Source organism: Scardinius erythrophthalmus (assembly GCF_964197995.2).
Source record: "Scardinius erythrophthalmus genome assembly, chromosome: 16".
In the NCBI taxonomy this organism is placed as follows: Eukaryota; Metazoa; Chordata; class Actinopteri; order Cypriniformes; family Leuciscidae; genus Scardinius; species Scardinius erythrophthalmus.
The window spans coordinates 25,015,325-25,040,030 of NC_138236.1; the positions used below are offsets into that span (position 1 = coordinate 25,015,325).

The following is a 24,706-nucleotide window of genomic DNA, read 5'->3' on the forward strand; positions in this document are numbered from 1 at the left end:
AGACTTTCGTTCATCTTTGGAACGCAAATTAAGAACTTTTTGATGAAATCTGAGAGACTTCTGTCCCTCCATAGACAACTACGCAACTACCAAGCTCAAATGTGCTGAATAACATGAGAACGAACCTCATTGGTTCTTGCAGAAGCTCAAACGTGATGCATAACAGAAGAGAATGAACCTCATTGGTTATTGCTAGGGCTGCATGATTAATCGCACATTAACGTGAAATCGCACTTAAACCGATTTGGATTATTGCGATTATGAAATCGCAAAGGCAGCGATTATTTTGTATGCTCAGCTTGTCAGCTCGCAAAGCACTGCGAGTTTGAGTCGCTTTTAACGTGCATTTGAAAAAGCAACACGCGTCAAACATCTTTACAAACTTACACGAAGCATTTATAACCTCTTGTCCAACAAAAGACACAATTTAATAAATCAATCAAAGCATTTAAATCATTTAAAGCGCCCTCTGGCTTTCAGATGGAGCATTTACTACCGATCGGCCAAAGTGCACTGACAAGCTGCGATATAAAATAATCGCAGCCTTTGCAGTTTATAGTCGCGTGCAGTTTCATTTCGATTAATCGTGCAGCCCTAGTTCTTGCAGAAGCTCAAACGTGCTGTGTAACATACGAGAATAAACCTCATTGGTTCTTGCAGAAGCTCAAACTTGCTGCATAACACGAGAATGAACCTCATTGCATGTCAAGCGAACATGCTTGAGCTTCTTTATATCATAACTGATGTTTGTGTTGATGAATGTTTATATGTGAATAAGAGCCTAAATTCAATCTGTTCATATAAAGCGATCGAGTCTCTTCAGGAAATTTGTACTAAACCGCTCAATTCACATGGATTGGCTTTACGATCTCTTTATGAACTTTTTAAAGCGTAAAAGTGGTAGTTGCGTAGCTGTCAATGGAGGGACAGAAAGCTCTCAGATTTCATCAAAAAGATCTTCATTTGTGTTCCGAAGATCAACGAAAGTCTTATGGGTTTGGAACGACATGAGGGTGAGTAATTAATGACAGAATTTTCACTATCCCTTTAACTGCATTAAAACACTCACACATTCCTCCACTTGTGGGCCAGAAGCTGAGACGTGTGAACTGAGGTGAGTCCAGATCAAACAGGCACGGCCAAGGAGCATGAGATATGAAGCTGCTTCTCTGTCCTTCAAAAGGTCAAAGGGCACTTCACCTCTCTTTCCCCCTCCTCGCCAGATGGATCTGTGGCCAGGTCAAATGAGGTTCAAGCAGCGCTCAAGCCGAGTGAAAAAGCATGCAGGATGTCAGTGTTGAATACCAGCCAATACCTTTATAAAGTAAATTAGCCTTTTAATCTTTCATTCGAGACATTCCTATAAATAGTCTCGTCAGCTTATGTGCATAAATATATCACTAGGCTTGTCTGCAAAATATCCATCCCACTCCAATTATAATATGAAAAAATACATTTAAATCTGTATTCCTTTTAAAAATTAAACCCCCTCACGAACCAAATTCCTCTCCTTATCATCCTCTAAGAGAAGAACTTTGAGAAGGTGACAGAGTGCAGGTCTCCTGGCAAGGATCTGCTCTCTGCAGTAATCTCTGTGAAGCAGCAGAGGAGCGCACAGAGAGAGAGAGAGAGAGAGAGAGAGAGAGAGAGAGAGAGAGAGAGCCAGATGGAGATGGATAGCTATGTGTTTTTCTATGAACGCAGTGCATCACCCCCATTCTTCACCTGTCTCCCTCCTCAGGATAAGTGGGCCCCACTCCAAATAGCAGGCCTAAATCTCTTAAAGGTCCTTAGATCCTCTCACTAAAATCCTCTAGCTAATGCACCAGCACTGAATGTTACAAAGTTACAGTTCCAATTCAGTTACTTACCCAAAGTCACGGAATGAGGATTGCTGCCTTTGTGCCTTAGCTATGGAAGTAGTGGCGTTTTTGTTGTTGTTTTCTAGATTCAGATTGGCATGCTTTATGTTTCTCATCTGTTTTTCCGCTCTCACGCTAATGAAACACCAAAGGTAAACATTATCACCGACACATGTCAATACAAAGAATAATGCAATAAATGCAGTGAAATTACTAATGTAAAGTGTTCTTTAATTATTCCTGTCAAAGCGAGCACGTAAAAGTGGACGAGGAAGCGTGTGATTCCCCAGTGCACTGTTTGAGGTACCCAAATGTTTCTGCTGGAGCCGACGTGATAAATAATACTGTCTAATTTGAATAGCTAGTGGTTTCTGCAGGGTAGGCATTTGCCTCTTCCGTATTTCACAGTCCACTTGTAACTTCCGTGTTTCGAAGGCTATCTTACTGGGTCAAGCGGGTTAACACAATGAGGTCCATCCCTGAAGACTTAACAACACTCATTTCAGGTACCATCGCTATATTTGGATAAAACAACAGTTTATAAAGCGAACGTTTAGGTCTCGAGCGCAATCAGATTAGGCTGTAATAGTTTTGTCCCCAGTTTACATTACATTTTGTTCATACTTGGCTGAAAAGAGGAAGTTTTGTCTAACGATGGACGTTATGAATATTTCCCTGTTTGAGCAAAGTATCTATTAGTCCGCTTTTGTTTATTTTTATTTTTTTTCTGGGGCGGATAGATTTATTTTGTGTTTTAACTAAGTGTTCTAAAGTAAAGAGTCTATGTTAAGTTTCAACTGCAGATGGAAATAAAGTTTTTTTTATTTTTATAGTTTTAGTCGGTAACATACCTGTTGGAAAGTCCAGCATGATGCTAGCGATGGTTTTGAAAATTGTAACGTTAGCTGGTTTACACTCGTAATTAGATGGAGCAGGTTGTTGTCATTAGCTGGTTGACCACAGCTACCATCCAAAAAGCAAGTTGACTGCCTGTAGTTGGGTTGTTTTTGGCCAACGAGTGTTTTATCAAAAAGCCTATACTTGTTTAGTTTAGAATAACGTTAGTCGTAATTCTAATGAGGAATTCAAGGCTGCAAAGTGACAGGCTACGCTTCATCTGTTTTCAGACCTGGAAACATTTTTGACGGATGTCCTCAAAGGGGAGAATTTGAGCAAGAAAGCAAAAGAGAGAAAGGATGCCTTTATCAAGCGCATTAAAGATGTGAAAACGAGGTACGAGACTACGAGGCAGATTTATGTAATTACTGTTGACCTGAATATGTTTTTGACCCTATGTTGATATAGTATTCAACAAATCTAATCTCTGTTCCAGCTACTCACAAGATTTCAAGGAAAAACGTAAGTTTCGGTGTGTGTTTGTGAATGTGCGTGTGTCTAGGGGAGGGGCTAAAAGACAAGCATGATGAAGTGAACAAGTCACACTGATAGGGTAGGCTAGCCTACGATGTGCTGCAGTTAGCATTCATTGAATTTGAGAGTTTGTTTAAGTTACTTATTCATGATATGCAAACATTAATTTTTCTCTCCTGATGGGAACATATGAAAAGTTTCACGCCAGACTGTTCCCTGATGAATTTTGTGTTTCCTATAATGAATTTACAGCTAAGATGTGGGTAGAGGGCTGGGTATGGTTTAGCACGTTGTGGGCAAGGAAACACATGCACTTTACAGCTGCACTATTACCCCCCATTACAATGTGACCAGGAAGTACAACATTATACCACAAACATGTGCATAATTCACGCTTTCCCATCAGTATGCTCTTTATACATGAAATTATCAGGAAATGTGATTCAAATAGGCTAGTGTTATAAGATATCTTCCATATTAATATCCCAAATCTATGCAAAGTGAGCTTCTAGTGAATTGAGACAACATGGCTGAGTGCCACTCAATGCTTCATGCAACATGCTTATCTTCCCAGGCTCCATGCAAGCAACATGGATAACATCTGAATTAGATAATCTTAGTTAATGTGTCTTTTTCTGGTGGAGGATTGAAAATGTGGCCTCCTAGCTGCCTCTTTTTGGGAATGCTGATGAAGACTCTGTTGTGTAGGAGATGAAGAGTTCCCAGAGCCTGACGAAGCGGACACCAACGACGGAGGATCGCTTCACTCAGAGCAGGCTGACAGGGATGATGAAAACGCTTATGATGGTGAGTGTAAAATTGTGGGATTTATTGCAATATTCAAAGTGTTACAAGAGAGCATGTTGAGACAGGGACATCATGCGACTGTTCCCTTGAATTCTCTCATGGAGGAATGCTGTAATTGTGAGTATTATAAAAGAATCATGGCAATTTATTCTGCACACAGGTTGCATGTATAAAATTCACATAAATTAAGAAACAAAAAACCTATCTCTTTCCGGTTATGAATGAATCACTTATCACCTTTTCTGCAGCTTTAGCTGTCATAACACAGTATCATTGTGGCAGTCCTTTGTCATGTCCTGTCTAGAATTTTTTTAGTAGTGGTAGAACAACACAAAAGCTGAATGAGGTGCTTGAAAGACTGATGTAACCCGGCAACAGTCTCAGGAACGGTTTGAAGGCACAGACGTTAAGGGTTTAGCTCTCTTTTGTCTCTGAGCAAATGGTTTATGGTCTGCAGCTCAGACAATGCCGTCCACATCCAATGTCAATTCAGGCTTCTGTTTTAGTTAGCTTCTGCTAAATGAACGCTGTTGGTAGAATTTACATTCAAGGGAATCGAATTCATCCGAATCATTTTTGAGTCATGCCACATATCCGATTATTGCATTCTGAAACTCACAGAATCAAGAGGATGGGATACAGGCTGGGAGTGGTTTGTGTGTAATGTATGTATATGGTAGGCAGAGGTTTACAGCTCTAGTGCACTCATGTGTTTTATAGGTCCTTTTGCTCTGTGCTTGCCAGAGAGAACAGCTGTTCAGCTCAAAGATGGGACCGAAGCCTCTTAGTGCACACTGCAGATCCTATACGAATATTTATTTTGGACAAATGTACTAAAGAAAGTGAATTTTATGAGCTCATGCAACTGATAATGCCACTATTTGGGTAAATACAGGGCGTTTGTCTTTTTTTTTTTTTTTTTTTTTTTTTTTTTTTTGAGAGATTTCTTCTCATGAAAAAAGAACACACACACACACATCTCTCAGGCTTTATTTGTTGAGAGTCAGAGCTTCACCTCTGTAACTTGTTTGAGAGCTGTAAGTTTTTACTCTCTTCATACAGTCAGCCCATAAAAAGGAAGCTTGTTTTATACGTGAAGATGAAGGCAAAGCGTGTCACCACTATTTATTTGCAGCCTCTAGCAACCACATTTGCTGCTTTTGAAGTTAGCACTGTAAGTTAACATGGATAAAGTTAGTTCAAGGGTGTTCATATTAACCCCAGATTTCACAGACAAGGCTTAAGCCTAGTCACACACTAAAATGCATGTTTGAGCTGTTTCAACTGAAAGCAACTTGAACTGACATATCCTAATGTCAGGGCCATTGTTTTGTCTTAAAATGCACATAGTGTGTTTTTCTTAGGCATGTTTATAAAAGCTACTTAAATGTCCTAATTGAACTAAGGCTTAATCTAAGCTCAACAAGGACTCAACTGATCAAAAATGACAGTAAAGGCATTTATGATGTTACAAAAGATTTCTATTTCAAACAAATGCTGTTCTTCAAACTTTCTATTCATCATAAAATCCTGAAAAATACACTCAATTGCCAGTGCCAGACCTAATTTAGCAACGCAACCATTTTCAAATAATATTATTTTTTTTAAGAATCATTATTGGAGTAATGGCTGCTGAAAATAGAGCTTTGCCATCAAAGAGAACATATACTGTATATATATATATATATATATATATGTATGTATATATATATATATATATATATATATATATATATATATATGTATATATGTATATGTGTATATATATATATATATATATATATATATATATATATATAATATGTATGTGTGTGTGTGTGTGTGTGTGTGTGTGTGTGTGTGTGTGTGTGTGTGTGTGTGTGTGTGTGTGTGTGTGTGTGTGTGTATGTGTATGTATGTATGTATAATGCAGTATTTAACTATATTACTATTGGTGAACATAAGAATTTTTTTCATTTAACTGAAAAATTTTTAATCCCAAACTTTAGATCAATAGTGTATATGGTGTTTTTATTTTATTAATTTGTTTTTATTTTGCAATAAGGGAGAAAAAAAATTGTGTTCTTATTTTCTTATTATCCAAAACACTATCTTTTTTTTAGTTTTTGGCCATTGTTTTGCTCTAAAAAACACATGATTTATGTTTTCTTTGGCAGTTGTTCTACCAGACATTTTTCTTCCAGATTTAACAGAAATCAGCTCTAACACTGAGGGTGTTTAGTTTACTTTTCACAGTCAGCGTGTGTCATGCTCCCTTGACAGCACTTTATACATAATTGCAAACATTCCACAATTTCTGGTGTCATTCATAACATTGCTCTGTTCACTCACACTCATTCAGCAATGCGATGGTAGTGTGTACACAAGAGAGGGGAGGGCAGTGTAAACGAGAGGGGAGGTTTGCTTTGAAAACAGACCATGCATCTGTTTCACATACTGCTGTACTCTATCCAGTCCATCCGGGGTTTGAATCTCTGCTAACTTTAGTCTCGCTTGACATCGACCTTTGATTTTTAAACCTAAAGGGGGTGGAAGTAGCTTTCTGGTTGCCTTTAGCAAATGTATTAAATCTGTTGTGAAGACAGGTGCTTCTCTTTGTGGATTCCTCACTGCTAGTCATAAAAAAAGCTGAAGTGAGATTGAATAAATTTCTGTTTCTGTCTGTTTGTTGTAATCAGGCGTTCAACAGTCTCCTCCGGTGGCAGCTCAAGAACTTCAATCTATTTTAAAGAGTGGCTACCTGGAGAAGCGCCGAAAGGGTAAGTTACTGTGTTCACAAACATGTTGTTGACGTGGAAAAAATAACCTCCATTTGACTCCCTATAGATCACAGCTTCTTTGGCAATGAGTGGCAGAAGAGATGGTGCGCCTTAAGTAACAACATATTCTACTACTATGGCAGTGAAAAAGGTTGGAAAAATACTATTATGATCAGATGTGTCAATACCAGTGTTGGGAAAGTTACTTTTAAAAAGTAATGCGTTACAATATTGCGTTAAAAATTGGCTTATGGTAAAAATTACTTTTTATGGTAAGTAATGTGTTTTGTAACTTTTGGGTTACCTTTTCTTACTTGGGCTGGACTTGCTTGTTTGTTTTTTAATAACAAAAAGCAGTTTTAATTTTGGCAAATGTAAAGGCCCTTTCAAACCAAAAGTGAAATGAATAAGCCTCAGGATGAAGGAAATGCAAATTTACTCCTGTACAGTAGAGGGCGCAGCTCAAACAAACCTTGCAGCTGTGCTGCCATTCAGGATCGCAGATAAATAGGATGCAGGAAAAGATGGGCCCTGTCCTAATTGGCACACTTGATATGCACTTTCGGTCTTTGGTCTTACAATGGCTACCGTGTGCACATTTGTCATTTTAGGTTTCAGAAGGGTGCTCGTGAGCACTTTGTGGTCAATATGCTCCCTCGATGCACACTTTTGGCGAGCCCGCACAGAAGCGAGCTCCGCAGCAGGCTTCTTCCCGATAGTCAAAGTGGCGTTACGTCACGAAAGTGTGGACTCAGAGGAGGACTCCTTATTTGTGCAATAAAAAAAAATGAAACACGAATGAGATGTTTATCTAAAATTATTTTTTACTTATTAGTATTGTTGAATTGGATTACCGAAGGTCAGCAGCAAAGATATTGGTTAGTAAAGTGAGATTAAATACATAAAGTATATTTTTGTAATTTAACATATTTAATTATCCATTTTGAGGAATACTGATTTGTGCAAGTGAGATGAGTAAAATGCCTGCTCACATTTAGTCTAAACTACAATAACCATCAGGTTTATACCGCGCTCACAACATGTGGACTGGAGAGGTGTCGGTCAATAAATGGGAAAACAAAGTAACTTGCGTTACTTATTTAAAAAAGTAACTCAAATATTTTGTTGTAAATTTAAAAGAAATGCATTACTTTACTAGTTACTTGAAAAAAAAAGTAATCTGATTACACAACTTGTAATGCATTACTCCCAACACTGGTTGTCACCAATTAAATGCACTCCTGAATTCAGTTTCTCTTTTCTTGAATTGTATCATTCAATAATCTGCACTAATGTTCACTAGATAAACAGCAGAAGGGAGAGTTTACTATTGTCGGATACACTGTCAAACTGAACAACACCCTGCGGAAAGATGCAAAGCGAGATTGCTGCTTTGAGATCTCAGCTCCAGACAAGCGTGTATATCAGGTTGGTTCCCTCTCATTTCATGTAAAACATGAAGTGTTTATTCTTATCATCAGATAGTTATCTCTTATAACACATTTTTGCTACAGTTCTGTGCTGCGTCCGAGAAAGATGCTAAAGAGTGGGTGGAGCACATTGACTTTTTGATTAAAGGTAGGACTGCGCATTATAAAAACACTCTCAATAACTAAACTTGTTCTAGCAGGGTCTTTTTTTGCACAAATGCATAATGTCTTGTATTTTGGTTATCACTCTCAGACATGGGTGGAATCATTCCTGAAGATGAAGAAGAGTATGATGACTGCTTACCTGTATCCCATTCCCAATCAACCATGCCCGAAATTATCGATGATGACATCTATGAAGAACTTCCTGGTTTGCACTTAAATTTCATAGTTGTTTGTGTATTTATCTGATAATTATTATATCATTCCCCTGGTTTCAAAGACGAGGCTTAAGCCTAATCCTGGATTAAAATGCATATTTGAGCTCTTTTAACTGAAAGCAACTTGCACAAACATATCTTAAAATATGTTAGTGCCATTGTTTTGTCTCAAGATGCACACCAGTATGCTTTTATTTAATGCACGTTTATAAAAGTTACTTAAAGTTTTCTAATTAAACTAAGGCTTAATCTAAGCCCTGTCTGTGAAACCAGGCCTATATTATATTATATTATATTATATTATATTATATTATATTATATTATATTATATTATATTATATTATATTATATTATATTATATTATATTATATTATATTATATTATATTGATTTATTAAATTTCGATGTTGATAGTCAACATAAATATTAATGTAAAAACCTCTCAGGTTGATTCCCCTATGGATGTGGTGGAAAATGTCTACAGAAATTGTGAATTTGGTATATTGCTCTTCGCTCTAACTGGAACATCTATTTTCCCCCTCTCAGAGGAAGATGAACCCCAGCCTGTTATAAAAACAGTGCCCCCGTCCCTGGCCAACAAACCTCCACCACCATCCACCCCTATGACAGGTAATTACCACTGGGTCAGCAGGCCTGTCCATCCCCTACCTGCCCCGCTGTCCCATAACACCACATATATTCCCAGATCTGCCTGGGTGGCTATCATTTGTCTCTCCAACTTTATATATATATATATATATATATATATATATATATATATATATATATATATATATATATATATATATATATATATATATAAATATAAAAGAGAGGGAGGAGGTCTTTAAAAACAAAAGATGGTAAGTGGAAAGAGAGGGAATGGATATTGCGGGTACATATGGATTTGGCAGGTTAGATGGTGAAGGAACACTGATGATAGGAGAGGTCGTCTGGACACAGGAATGACCTTCAGGAAGAGACCTGGAATTTTTATTGATTGTTTCTTAGAGTAATGATATTTAGTTTGACATATTTGTGCTGATTGGTAAGACAAACGCTAAACATTACTCTAAGAAACAATCAATAAAAATTCCAGGTCTCTTCCTGAAGGTCATTCCTGTGTCCAGTGTATTCCTGTGTATATATATATATATATAAAGTTGGAGAGACAAATGATAGCCACCCAGGCAGATCAGTGTTCCTTCACCATCTAACCTGCCAAATCCATATGTACCCGCAATATCCATTCCCTCTCTTTCCACTTACCATCTTTTGTTTTTAAAGACCTCCTCCCTCTCTTTTATATTTATATATATATATATATATATATATATATATATATATATATATATATATATATATATATATATATATAAAGTTGGAGAGACAAATGATAGCCACCCAGGCAGATCTGGGAATATATGTGGTGTTATTGGTAAGACAAACGCTAAACAATACTCTTGCAGTTTTTATTTAAAAATGGTTCAGTGTTTTTTCTGTCCCTGTGTGGGGGAAGCATGTCTCCTGCTGGGTGCTGGGCACTGGGCAGGGGTTGGTAGGCACTGGCAGGAAGCTGACTCCATTGGTGCACTGTGGCCCACTATGGCCCTCTGCTCCAGGCTCACAGCACAGGAAGTCCTGCTGACAGAAACGATGGCTGAGGCAGGATCTTGTGACAGATGCTCAGGGGAGGAGGCCAGCTAGAGCACTAGACAGAGCCATAATGGAGGGAAAACAGGCTTCGTGGATCCTGGAAAGCAAGATTATCATTTGAATTTTCTTTATTAGCATTTGTTGTCATCTTTTTTGATAGGGTTTTTCTTTTATTTTTTTTGCATAATGTTTTAAAATCCTGAAAAGTGGATGCGTTTATGTAACTGCTGATACCAGACCACTGCAGCAGGTGTAACACTGATGCTTGGTTGTTTAAGACGCAGCCCTGAATAAAATCTTAAAAGCAGCAGTGGGTATGGTTATATTTAGAAAATGATTATCATAATCTGCCAAATCAGCATAGCTGGGAATCTGCCAGCTATAAAGTCTGGTGCAAGATATTTACCTTTAGGGTTTTTTTATTTTTTTATGAAAGCACTTTTCTTGAACACCCACTCATGGTGCCGCCTTTGGGCAGACATTAAAGATTAGTAAATATGAATAAATAATGCTCTACACCAAGAACAAGCAGGGGTAATTGTAAACCCAAGGGCAAATCTACCTGAAATACCAGTTTAACATATTTCATCCACAATCGAGACAGAAAATAAGAGACTGAAACTTAAAGGGATACTTCACCGATTAGCACTAAGCTTTGTATTAGATGAAACCCGGTAGTATTTTCGAATGACTGAGCTTCCCTCCCTCATGTCCCCTTGAGACCAGAGATTTCTATATTGTGTGTCTGGAAAAAACCTCAGATGATGCAAAATGATGATTTTTGCGTCATCTGAGGCTTTTTTGGCCAGAGGCTAGAGACTACAGCCAGTAGTAGGAGCTCGTTCCGCATGTTTTCAATCCGCCCATAGGGGGTGGGATCTCACGATAAAACAGCGTCTTTTCAGTTTCAAATCAACTAGTAGCCAAGTTGTATCATTTCTTCCAATACTGCCCTCTGTAACCGGTAGGCGTGGCTTGGGAGTGGCCTCGTAGGGCAGCGAAGCAAGTGCATTCTGGGAGTTGTTGTCTTTCATCCACATGAGCCAAAAATAAATTTTCTGGCTTTTCTCAGTCTAGAAGGCTCCAAATTCTAAAATAATTTCATATTCCTACTACATAAATGACCCAATTTAAATACGCATTCATCTTTCCAGCGGTGAAATATCCCTTTAAACTCAAGATTGTTTTATATATATAAATATATATCTATAACTATATAACTATATATATAGTTAACTTCCAACAAATATGTCTTCTAACATTACATGTTAACAGTTTCATCCCATCTGTCAGAAGCCACAGCTCAGCAAGTTTTACTCTCTGCTGCCCACTAGTGGAACTTTCTGAGCCTGAAAAACACTTATACTGGGGGTCTTTAACCAAGGACCCCTTGGTGGATAGATAAAACATGGCAGGGACACTTTAAGCCATACAATAAATGTGTATAGTACCATATTAAGGTATTTACATAAGAGAACAAACAATAATTGGTGTAACTCCCGTTGAAGATCCATTGACAGGCACCAAACCACCATTGCATGTAGAGAAACTCTTGGAATTGTTCCACTACCATTTAAAAGTTTGTGATCAGTTTGAGTTTTTTTTTCTAAAGGAAATAAATACTTTTATTCTGCAAGGACGCATTAAATCGATCAAAAGCGCTACTATTTCAACTAAATGTTGTTCTTTTTAACTTTTTTCATTAAAGGGATAATTCACTCAAAAAAGAAAATTGTCATCATTTACTCAACCTCAAGTTGTTCCAAACCTGTACGAGTTTATTTCTTCTGTTGAACACAAAAGAAGATATTTTGAAGAATGTTGGTAACCAGACAGTTGATGGACCCCATTGACTTCCATAGTATTTTTTTTTTCATACTATGAAAGTAAATGGCTACCGTCAAGTTGTTGGGAAATGAGAAGTTTCCAGACTTTATTGAGAAGTCTATGAAATGATGACAGATTTTTTATTTTTTGGGGTGATTTATCACTTTAAAGAATCCTGAAAAATATGCATCATGGTTTCCACAAAAGTTTCCACAAAATTAAGCAGCACAGCTGTTTTCAACATTGATAATAAGATGAACTGTTTCTTGAGCACCAAATCAGCATATTAGAATGATTTCTGAAGAATTCATCAAAATTCAGCTTTGCCATCACAGGAATAAATTACCTTTTAAAATATATTAAAGTTAAAACAGAAAACAGTTCTAATAATATTTCACAATATTACAGTTTTTACTGTATTTTGGTCAGATAAATGCAGATGCAGCCTTAGTGAGCATTCAACATTCATTCACAAGCATCTTACTAACCTCAAATTAGTGAACCTTTGACCAGTGTACATGCAAGGACAAAGATCTCTTAAGATCTCTTTGGTGTTCAGAGACCAATCCAACAAACCCCACAATCACCATTTTTACAGCTCATCATAAACATTTTGTGATGCATATAGAGTTTGAAATGCCATCACAAATGCTCTCTGTTCTTTCTTCATTAATTAAATAATTGATTCAATCTTCTATTATTCTAGCCCCTGCAGCAGTGAACAAGAGCACAGACTATGAAAACTTCTTCCAGGGCTTGTGGGATTGTGCTGGCGACCACCCCGATGAGCTGTCCTTCAAAAGAGGAGACACAGTCTACATCCTCAGCAAGGTAAGACGGGAGTTATCGGGGACAGAAATAATATTAAATGTTTATTACCCTGCCCTGTTAGACGTCAGCAGGAAAACGTGAATTTGCAAAATAAACGTTAGAAAAAATATTCTGTGACATCTGGTTAACGCATAAGAGTCAGATGTAAAAGGATCGTTTCGGTGTCTCGTGTGCTCGGCAGTGAGGTTTCTAAGCTAAATGCACCCTCTCTGCGCACGGTGATGGGATTAGTCCTGTCACTACGGAAACCGTTTTAGTGCTCTTGGCCCTGAGCTGGGCAGTCTGGCAGTCAGTGGCATTCTGTCACCTCTCCATGTCTGCCCACTCGGAGCTCGTGTGTGTGTGTGTGTGTAGGGGTATTTCAGTGTTGGTAGACTGCTCAACGCCATGTTCCGTTAGGGCAAGCGTACGCAGACCTTTAGCATATACACATCTCAGCCAGTCACTATTTATGGCTGTAATGGCAGTCTGTGTTCTCAGGAAACGCTGAATCCACCTCTCTATTCGTACCAGGTGTGGTGTAGAAGTGAGTTTGGTTGAAAACTTCCCCTACCTGTCAGCTCCGATGCATAGGCAGGCTGTGCAGATCTGGGTACTGCCTGTGGGGTTTGTACCTGGCTAACAGAATTAGCTCAGTACCTCTCAGGGCTACTTAAAATAGCTCGGGCTGATCCGTTCCCTGAAACAAACTCGCTATCGTGCGGTTTGTCTACTTAGCACTGTTGCCCTTTAGACAGAAACTGGAAATCTTAAATTAGAATCGTGTTCTTGCGTTCTTATTTCAGAAAGAGGGGTTTTGAGGTATTGACGCTATGGTGGTGTTTTTATATCATCTCTGTTCTACAGGATAAGTGAACAACTGTTAAGAACTTTGTGGGACAATGATGCACTATAAGTGTCCATGATCTAGACCACATGTGCCAAATTATTCTAAATATATTCTTTGTGTTCTTTATGGCTTTGGAAAACTTTAATACCATTTCAAGTTATTCAATGCCATTTACATTTTCAAAGTTTAATGACTAATTTAATGACAAAAATGTCAAGTGGTGTAACCATCAATAAATAAATAAATAAATAAATATATAATATAATATAATATAATATAATATAATATAATATAATATAACATAATATAATATAATATAATATAATATAATATAATATAATATAATATAATATAATATAATATAATATACACACACACACTAATATTAGGGCTGTCAAATCGAGTTTTTGTATAAAAAAAACAAGTTTTTGTCTATATAATATGTATATATGTGTGTGTGTATATATATATATATTATATAGTCAAATGTTTTACAAATATAAATTATTTAATAAATATCAAGTTTTGGAGTAGTTGTACCACATGACATTTTACATCCTGAACTAACCATGCCTTGTCATTAAAAAAAAAAGTCAAACTATTTGATATTTAAAAAGATTGACCTTTGACACACAGTCATGAAGATCTGCAAGAGTGTCCTGATATCATTTCCTGTTTTGTTTTGTTTTTTTCTTCTTGTTGGTTGCACCACATGTCTTTGATTTTGTAGACAAAAGTAAAAAAAAAAAAAAATTAAGCAGTATTGATTTATTATTTTGTTCAAATGTTTCAAGAAACTATAAATAAAGATAAAGCTAAACTGCTTAAACTAGTTCACCCTCATGTTGCTCGTGCATGTGCATGTTGCATGTGTGTGTGTGTGTGTGTATATATATATATATATATATATATATATATATATATATTTTTTTTTTTTTACAATACAATACAATACAGACAGTTTTGGTGACTGTAGACTTCCACTGTATCTACCAAAAAAAAAAAAAAAAAAAAAAAAAAAAGACATTGAGACATTTCTTAAAATAGCTTTTTTCCACAGAAGAAAGAATGTCATACAGGTTTGGGACAGAAGGTTCTGGAGGTTTTACAGATTTTTAATTGCGAACTATCCCTTTAATAAGGTTTTCTTTTTAAGAATATCATTCTTTTTTTTCCATTAGGATATCAGGACAGTTTTATCATCCTGATATTTTCAAAATGAATTTTAATACATTAATTAAAAATTCTCATTATAGAAAAGTGTCAGTGTATGTGTGAGTTACATTTTAATGTATTTTTGAATAAATTAATAGATGGGACAAAGAAATAAGTGTATCCTCTTGTATGGGAGTTTGATCCTAGGATTTAAATTTCATGGGGCTCGGCTTCTTATTGGAATATGAGCTTGTTATGGGTCAGAGGAATATTTATTGCATTAAGAGTGAGCGATTTTTAAATGCTCCTACTCTGACAATAATTTTTAAATAAATCAAGAATTGATTAAAAAATGCATCGTTTTGTACCTAAGTATATCTAATGGTACAGTATTTGTTTTGCATTTTTGTGATTGTCATTGGAACTCACAGTGATAGAAGTGGAGGGCTGTAGACTGGGATAGTGCCCAGTGCTATACCGAATATAATATTATAATATACTGTCACCACATGCTGTTGTCTGCCATCGAGTAGAACAAAGGGTTTTAATACGTTAATGTAATTCGTTTTTTAAATGATTGGTAAATAGAGGATTCAGAGTAAAATCATCTCTGATTTCTCTCTGCAGCAAACATGAGATTTTCAAGTGGCCTGACGGATTCATCTAAGATGTTTTTTAAGGGCTGAGATGAATACGTGTTCTGAAGCCCCCTAAAAAAAGCCTAGCAATGCCTAGATGATGTCATCTAGTGCGATCCATTAAGTAATGGTGAAAGTTTAGGTCTCCAGAAGTGATTACACGGGAAAGAAGCTGACAGAAAGAACTGCTGAATGCAGCTTTTCATAATTCTACCCAATTTATTTATATTCATTTTACTAGAGACACAGGAATGTGCAGTAGCAAGATAATGTATCTTCAGGAGAAATAGAGATGACATTCAATTTCACCAGTGGCGAAAAATCCATAATTTGTAATGGATATATAAAGCATGCCAATGGGGAAATTATCTCATTCTGTTAAAAGTCAGCAAGCTGTCAGAAAATGACAGAATATGGTCTGAATGGGATCCAGGGGTGACTGGGTTTTTCAGAGCAAGTCTGCCATCTTGTGCCTAGAGTTAGTAAGGCAGCATGCTTTATCAACAAAAGGAAATGTGCTTTTTGGAAGACATCATTGTGTTGTTTTGCATTTTATTTAACTAAAAGCACCATTTAAAGCTTCAGCTTTGAGCAATTGATCATGATGTCCAAAAGTGGAGTGACTTCAGTTTATTTATTTTTATTTTTATATTTACTCTAATTACTATATTAGTAATGTATGTATATATATTAGTAATGTATATATTATATTAGTAATGTGTGTGTGTGTGTGTGTGTGTGTGTGTGTATATATATATGTGTGTGTGTGTGTATTACTATTATGTTTAATTTATGGTCTTATTTTTATTGATTGTAACATTTTTATTAATATCTTCTAAGGCACTTCCAGGTTTGTTTGGGGTGGGATTGAAATTGTAAAAAGCATTGTCTCTGTACAAATAATAATATATATACATGCATATGAAATACACATGAAATGTATTGCACTCCATAAAAGAGATAAGCAAAATATGCTAGGAAAGGTCTGCTCGACACAGTCCAGTGATGCTGTGTTGTATTCCTGCTATTTTATGGGCACTGCACAGCTTTGGTTTACCATGAATATTGCTGGCTGTCTTTTGTAGCATAGCCCCTTCCCCCCTTCCTTCAGCCAGGCTTGCGGATGACCGTAAAGCTGGTGTGGGTTTAGTGTCCAGCTGTGGCTCACAGGCCATTCAGAGCAGTCTGGGGAACGGGCCAGTGGGGCTATTAGTGGCCTACCTCCTTCCCCTTGGCCATGCAGCAGCTGCAAGTCTAACACCCCCCCCCCTCCCCTCCCCCCATTTACCCCCCTGTCCAGACCCTCAGTGGCTCTGAAAGGGTATTGACCATCAGACCAGGGGGAGGTGTCAGGGCCCTAAATCACACACACCAAGCTCTCTTCTTTTCAAAGCAGGCCAGTGTGTGCTGTAAATGATGCTTGGTCAAAATAGTGCGTCACATGGTCCGTCTGGGGTCCAGCAGCATTGTAAACCTCAAAGACCCACATCATTTCAGCTGAATATGACATAATAATTTTCTTTTAATAATGCAGGATTTTAATTATTCATCTTATAGTAAATTATACATAAATGACCTTTAGAATATTCTTTTGGTCTGCTAAACACTAATTTAGCAAGTCTGTATTGTGACCGGGTTCCTTAGATGGGCGCTGTGTGTGTGGGCATGTTGGCGGAGTGTGAGGTCTGCATTGCTTTCCTGTTGCAGACTTATTTGTCACACTCGCCTTCTAATCTGACCCTCCTGCACGCGCACATATTCGCACACACACGGCACCAGACGCTGCCCTGTCAGCGAGGTGTGTCTGTATCAAAGGACGGCTAACAGGAAGCTTTCACATGTGCACTTCCTGTCTCGTTTCACACAGCCCGGACAACTGCCCTATATCTGGCAGCCTGTGTGGGATGAGGTGTGTGACTCCTGCTCCTTAACACACTTAGCACTTTTATCTCTACTTGCGTAATTCTGCAGTAATGTCCAGCAGGAGTTTTCAAACGACTTAATGCCAACCTATTTTTAAAATTTAAAGAATGCTATATATTTTAACACAAATGTGTGTGCATGTGTGAATATATATATATACATGCATATGAAATACACACACACACACACATATATATATATATATATAAATAATATAACATAAATGTGCATATTATATATATATATATATATATATATATATATATATATATATATATATATAAATATATATATATATATATAATATGCACATTTATGTTGTGACCATATATATATATATATATATATATATATATATATATATATAATATGCACATATGTCGTGACCATATATATATATATATATATATATATAATATGCACATTTATGTCGTGACCATATATATATATATATATAATATGCACATATGTCGTGACCATATATATATATATATATATATATATATATAATATGCACATTTATGTCGTGACCATATATATATATATATATATATATATATATAATATGCACATATGTCATGACCATATATATGCGCACATATACATACACACACACATATATATATATATATATATAATTAAAAGGTGTGATATAAAAACATTAAATTATTGTTTTGTTAAAATGTATTGTAATGTTAAAATGTTATTTAAATCATTAATTAAAATGAAGTATTTGAATTAATGAATTAAAGATCATCATTAAATTTACATTATCAAAAAATGACTTAATTACTAATCATTATGAATCATTCAAATGTATTTGTATAGCACACAGGTTCTTGACTGTGGAGGCTAGCAAACTACCAAGGTGCCCCTGGATGACTTAAAAGTATTTTTAAATTAATAAATTCATATTAATATATTAAAATAGTTAATTATCATAAAATCAAGATTTAAACGATGTATTTTAACACATCCACACTCCCAGATTCTGTTAATAGAAAAGTCTGAAAACAAGCACTTTAAAAACAACTGATCTACACACCTGACTTAATTAGAATGCATAAATGTAATATATTTTAGGCTATACTCCTACATCTTAAGCTTTACAGATAGTTAAAGAAAGATTTATTGAACCCTATGGTCTTTCAGCAAGTTTTTCCTTTTCTTTTTAGTCTTGTGAGGAGGATGGTGCACGTTGAGGACAGTCGGCGGTGGAGAGACAGTGTGTGTGTGTCTGCGGCAGCTGTCAGCAGCTGCATAACCAGACCTGTGTTTTATAGACAGTTACGTGGACGCAGGCAGTAAGAGGTTTGCTGGCCGGAGCTGAGCACTATACATTATACAGCAGGAATCACTTAGGCTACCGGGGTCAAGTAGGGGACCACAAACTTCATATTTAACTTCAGATGGGGTATGATTCAAACATCATTGCTCTTTCCGAGCCTTTTTTCTCCGATAGTGAGGTGAAGGATGAAGGTAGATGAGCAGTGAGTGTCTTGTCAGCTTTGGGGAGATCAAAGACTTGAATGTCAGAGAGGAAAAAGGCTTTAAATGTCAGTCCGAGCACGCGGGATTGAGATGTTTCAGGGTTTCACTGTAGCTGAGCATTCTTTTCAGGAGCAACAAACGAGAGACCGTATTTATGTGGGAACCTTTTCAGAAACACAGTTGAAAAGGTTTCGCAGCCTGGGCCCTCTCTGTATACCTCTATGTTGCCCTACGAAGGCAAAGCACAGCAACTACACTAAACCTAAAACAGAATCTGAACTTCTATCCCGTGCTAAACTCATCTATCTCAGGACAGATCATAGTTTAAGAGACCCCATTCAGTCATAACTCAGTTTTGACTAAATGCGTTACTGTGTTCTGTCTTTGCAAGATAGTATATTATAACCCCGGGATTTTCTTTTTTTGATGCCAATATAATGAATGCTTTTTATGGGACCCCCCCCCCCCTTTCCTAAAATATAAAGGCAGCTATATATTTCAAAGCATATAAATCAGTTTATACTGTGTGGGAAACATTAATAAGTGTGATTTGTAACAAAATTAACAAAATTATCAGAAATTTCACTTCAAAAAGTATTGGGTTAGTGAGATTTTGTTTTTAAGAAATTAATTCTTTTTATTCAGCAAGGATGCATTAAATTAATCAAAAGTGAATATAGTAAAGACATGACTTAATGTTACAAAATATATCTAATTCGAACTTTTGAACTTTATATTCATCAAGGAATCCTGAAAAAATTCTCATAGTTTTAAGCAGCACAACTGTTTTCAACATTGATAATAATAATAAATGTTTTTTGAGCACCAAATCAGCATATTAGAATAATTTCTGAAGGATCACTGAAGACTGGAGTAATGATGCTGAAAATTCAACTTTACCAACTCAAGAATAAATAATATTTTCAAAAATATTTTAAATTTTCACAATAGTATTGCTTTTACTGTATTTTTATCAGATAAATACAACCTTGATGAGCATAAAAGACTTTTTCCGACCACAAACAATATGCAACCGTAGTGTATAAACAGTAATTGGCTTTTTTATTGTCGTGCTATTCTTCTGGAATATAGTTAGTTTTTCAACGCATTCTCATCCTAGGGCGTCATATACTGACGCTTTTGAAATTTCTTCAATATCCGACGCACAGGGCACCCTTTAGCGTCAATATGAGATAAAACTGACCTTCTAGTCAATAAAATAAACATAATTGCAATGAATCTCATTATTTCAGTTTTTGTATATTAATTATCAATGTTATATGCATGTTAACCGCCCTAAAAAGCATTCTTGCAGTTCAGTGGGGGTCCGTGAACCCCAGTTTGTCCGGTTCTTCCAAAGGTCTGCTGGGAAATGGAGTTTTATGTAGAGACCAGACACACTTTCAGTGCATCTAACGTCCATTTCAGTCCGGTTTCCTCTCACTGCCTCCCGACATTCTCCTCTTTGAAAAAGAAATCCCGATGTGGCCTGACAGATCCGCCTCAGTGTAACCTCAGAGTTTAGAAGGCATCTGTGAGAAAAAAAAACCCACAGGGTTTAGTAGCTTTGAAGTGAATGGCACCGTGGGATCTGTTTGTAATTATGGAATAAAGAAAGAGAGACGGATCTTATCTGGTTCTTATCTTTATGGTTATCTTTTCCGTGAGCTGGTGAAGAGCTGATCTGTCTCTGTATGCAAAGAAAAGGACTCTGTCCTCAGGCTCACAGATCTGTTGTGCTCCGTAAGAAATATATCGCCCGTTCACATTCTCTTGTGTAATCTTTATAGGTCCTATGGGCCTTGTGTCCTTGAATTGGCCTTGGAAAGACAGACAGAATGGAGGAGATTGGGTGGGGTGCGGGAAAAGGGGGTAGGGATGTACGGATAGAGACAGTATGAGAAGAAAATGAGGCAAAACCCGAAGATGAACGGGGAATATGAACTATTGATAGTTTTCATTCCCCTGGGCGTTGACCTATGAGATTTGACCTCGCTGATTGTGTCACTGCTCTGATTGGTCTCAACGGTGAGTGAGTTTAATGAACGTCGGTTATCGGTTTTTCTGTGTGTTTTTTTTCCCCCACAGGAGTACGACATCTTCGGTTGGTGGGTGGGGGAGATGAAAGGGGTCATCGGAATCGTGCCTAAGGAGTATCTTATGGAACTGTATGTGCTGTAAAGGGTCTGAGGTGAGAAAATGAATGGTAAAAAAATGATTTTTCAAAATTGTAAATAAAACAAAGATTATTAGAGTATATGTTTCACATATTCATAAGTCTTTCTACTTCAAAATTTCACTTAGAATTCAATGTGTCACTTGTTGCGTTTCTTTGCTATTAGTGTTCTAGCAATTTAACAAAGTACAGTCAAACATCAAATATTTTTCTTTTTTGTTCATTTCTAGGAACCTCGGATGACCTGCCATTGTAGCTTCATGTTCCACAAGTTGCCATCTCATTCTGTGTGTTTCTATTATTTTATGTAGCTGATATGTAAAGCATACTGCCTGTTAAAAAGCCCAATTAATTGTAAAGCAGCTTTTGTTCAGTGAGGAATGTGATACTTTTTGCTTATTATTTAATTAACTTGCTCTAGTATGTAATATAGATGACTGATTGAATGTGACTTCCTTTCAACTGTATGATGTTGTAAGGAAAAACGACATGAAATAAAGCTAGCATGTTACCGCTATCACCAAGTATTTATGTAGCAGTTTGGATTGTAGCCGCCAGGTGGCAGCAGCGTACAGTGTTATTTTTAATAAGCTTGCGTCACAATATTTCAGTGCAGATGTGTGGAATGTCTTCATTTGCAACTCCATTTGATTCCTCCAGAGGAACAGAGTAGACCACAGAAGACAGGTTTCTACACAGGCTGTTTGGACGTACAGTCACAATGTAGCTGTACGTAGCGAACTGATGGGAAACAAAATCTCTGACCTTTTATGTAGAACATAACAAACAAATCAAAAAGCAGTTATTCAGATGTGGAATTAATTATCTGCTGTAGGAGAGGTGTTTGGCATATCGGATCGTGTCTTCATGGACCGCTGCGTTGACATCCACAAATATCTGGGCACTGAAGTGAGAAACTTAATTAAAACACATGTCAGGCCGTTACCTTCTCTGCCAGCCAGGAAGAACGTATCCAAACGAAGTGTTACTATTTGCATATTAACTTGCTCAGTCAAGCTTCACACAATAAATACTAAAGACATTTTAATTTGATCATTATACAATAATATATTATATACCAGTTGATAAACAATTAGACTTGGACCTGCTGTTAAAGGTAGGGCTAATTTAAATTGATTTGAAATCAAATGTTGACACCATGTTTGATATAGAAATTTGTTATAAAAGGTTTTTTTTATTAACATCATCAGCAAGATCTGAGAATACTATAATCTCATGAATAAATATTTGTAATAATGCCAAAAATATATAATTATATTTTATATTACGTGTTTATATTACTTCATGAGATTCTCGTTTTAATATAAATGCACAAAAAGTAATTTAAGTCAAATCAGTCTGACATTTTAAAAGTAAAATAAGTATAAGATAAATGTAGTACATCAAATAGTGTCATGTTGATTACAAGTTTCAAATTAAGGTAATGAAAATTAGATCTTATTTTGCATTACATTATAGGCTTATAGCTGAATCCGACTGACTGAATTAATGGATTTATTTGTCATAAATATGCCAGAATGCATATTTTAATGTTACTTAAAATAGGCTATTATATTACATTATATTCTATTATTATATGATATTATATTTAGGGCTGTAAAATCGATTAATTGCGATTAATCGCATCTAACATAAAAGTCTGTGTTTGCATATATAAATATAATATAAAAATATGTATAATATATATAAATATAATAATATATACACACACTTTTATGGCTTTTATGTTAGATGCGATTAATCGCAATTAATCGATTTTATAGCCCTAAATATAATATCATATAATATAATGTAATATAATAGCCTATTTAATATAATATAATAGTATATTATATTATGATTTTTTTTTATTCTAATATCCTATAAAATAAATTAAAATCAAAGCAGTATTACATTTATTCCATTAGCAGAAACATTCCGCTATATAGGTGTACTATTTCTTCACTCTTTAACTGTGTTTCCTGATAATTTATTGGAAGGGTGAAATCTGGAACACAGTGACTTTCCTGATTGAACTCGTCCAGTCTGTTAAAGAACCAGCTCTAATGAAGGAGCTCGGGGTGGAGAGGATGTTTCCACTGAGCCTCGTGTGTGTTAAATTCACATCACATGTCAGCGGCTCACTCCTCTCTGTCAGGGAAGGAGAGAGAGAGGAGAGGAAAGGAGAGGACAGGATGTTAGTAGTGAGGGAGGTGGAGTGAAGACACCTGTCGAGGGAGGTGGGGATTCATTAGTATTCATTATACATTTCCCACCAGTTCCTAAGCAGAGCGGAAAGAGGAGGAGCACATCCGTCTCCTCCACAGAGATATACTGAAACAGAGAGGAGTGTGATGTCATAGACGGTACTGGCCTTTGCTATGTTTCACTTGAAACGGGCCTCGCAACAGAATGGGCCTCCGCTTGCACTCGAAAAAGACCCCTGACCCCTGCCACTGTGGAAATGAACTGGGGCTAGGGGCAAAAATTCCACCAAAATTACTACAAATTTCCCCCAAGTTTAAGATACATGGGGCAAAATTGGCCTTGAATGAGTTCTTGTTTAAATATTTATTACAGGATGTGCTGTTTTCCCAAATTTCAGCACAACTGTTTCTTTGAAGCGGGCCTCTGATTTGCAAAAGGCGCCTCTGTTCACACTGTATATAGAGGATGTTCAGCCGAATGGATCATCCAACTACGCAAAATTCAGCACAAGATTTTGGTTTATTGAATTTCCTCCTCAGTGAGTTGCTTTAATAATGACTCCCTGTCGGTGAAGTTTAAGGTTTAATTCACCCAAAAATGAAAATTCTGTCATCATTTACTCACCCTCGTGTCGTTGCGTTCTTTCTTTTGCAGAACACAAATGAAGATATTTTGTGTCCAAACAGTTTTGCTATTAACACATTAACTTCATTAATTAAAATAAGCTGGCAATACAATTAGGCCTACATACTAGATGAAAAACTGAAAGCTTGAAATGCAATGACAGTTGCCTTACCAACTAACTCAAATAAGTTTAAGCTGAAGTACTAAAATTGCTAAAAACTAAAACAGAAATAAAAATAAAGCTTAATAGAATGTCAAAAACATTTATTTAAATATAAAAACTGAAAAAAAAAAGCTACTTCATATTAATACTATAAATATGACACTGACTTTCTTTGTATGGACAAAAGACATTTTTCAAAATATCTTCTTTTGTGTTCTACAGAAGAAAGAAAGCCACACTGGTTTGGAAACACGATCTCATGAAAGTGCGTATCTATATCACGAATGATATTTCTCGTATCATTTATAGGCCTACGCCAAAACGAGTTTTTGCGTTCAAATGATACGCACTGTAAACCCCTTGGGTAGGATTAGGGGTGAGGAGGGCGTGCATATTACACGTCATAAAGTGCGTATCATATGCACGCGAAAACTGCGTATCATATGTAGCCTACGCAAAAACTCGTTTTGGCGTAAATGATACGAGAAATATCATTCGTGCTATAGATACGCACTTTCATGAGATTGGATCGAACTATCCCTTTACTAGTCCTGTCAGCAACAAAAGTAAAACTAAA

General features: G+C 36.4%; 1 protein-coding gene across 1 annotated transcript; it reads left to right on the forward strand.

Moving 5' to 3' along the window:
- The first annotated feature begins 1,614 nt into the window (after positions 1-1,614).
- On the forward strand, positions 1,615-21,748 carry skap2 (src kinase associated phosphoprotein 2). Its single transcript, XM_081389472.1, has 15 exons — positions 1,615-2,014; positions 2,112-2,165; positions 2,298-2,368; positions 2,990-3,095; positions 3,196-3,221; positions 3,942-4,040; positions 6,719-6,799; positions 6,867-6,950; positions 8,103-8,227; positions 8,314-8,377; positions 8,483-8,599; positions 9,155-9,238; positions 12,798-12,922; positions 21,047-21,149; positions 21,365-21,748. Exons 1-14 carry the CDS (start codon positions 1,836-1,838, stop codon positions 21,137-21,139), a joined length of 1,308 nt encoding a protein of 435 aa, XP_081245598.1. The 5' UTR covers positions 1,615-1,835; the 3' UTR covers positions 21,140-21,149; positions 21,365-21,748.
- Positions 21,749-24,706: the final 2,958 nt, after the last annotated feature.

What these genes read in the sequence shown, in the direction of transcription:
- skap2 (XM_081389472.1), top strand. Translation starts at nt 1,836, where the DNA reads ATGTTACAAAGTTACAGTTCCAATTCAGTTACTTACCCAAAGTCACGG. An exon ending in ACGCTAATGAAACACCAAAG is followed by an intron (nt 2,015 to 2,111) that starts GTAAACATTATC and finishes TTCCTGTCAAAG; the next exon opens with CGAGCACGTAAAAGTGGACG. An exon ending in TGATGAAAACGCTTATGATG is followed by an intron (nt 4,041 to 6,718) that starts GTGAGTGTAAAA and finishes TGTTGTAATCAG; the next exon opens with GCGTTCAACAGTCTCCTCCG.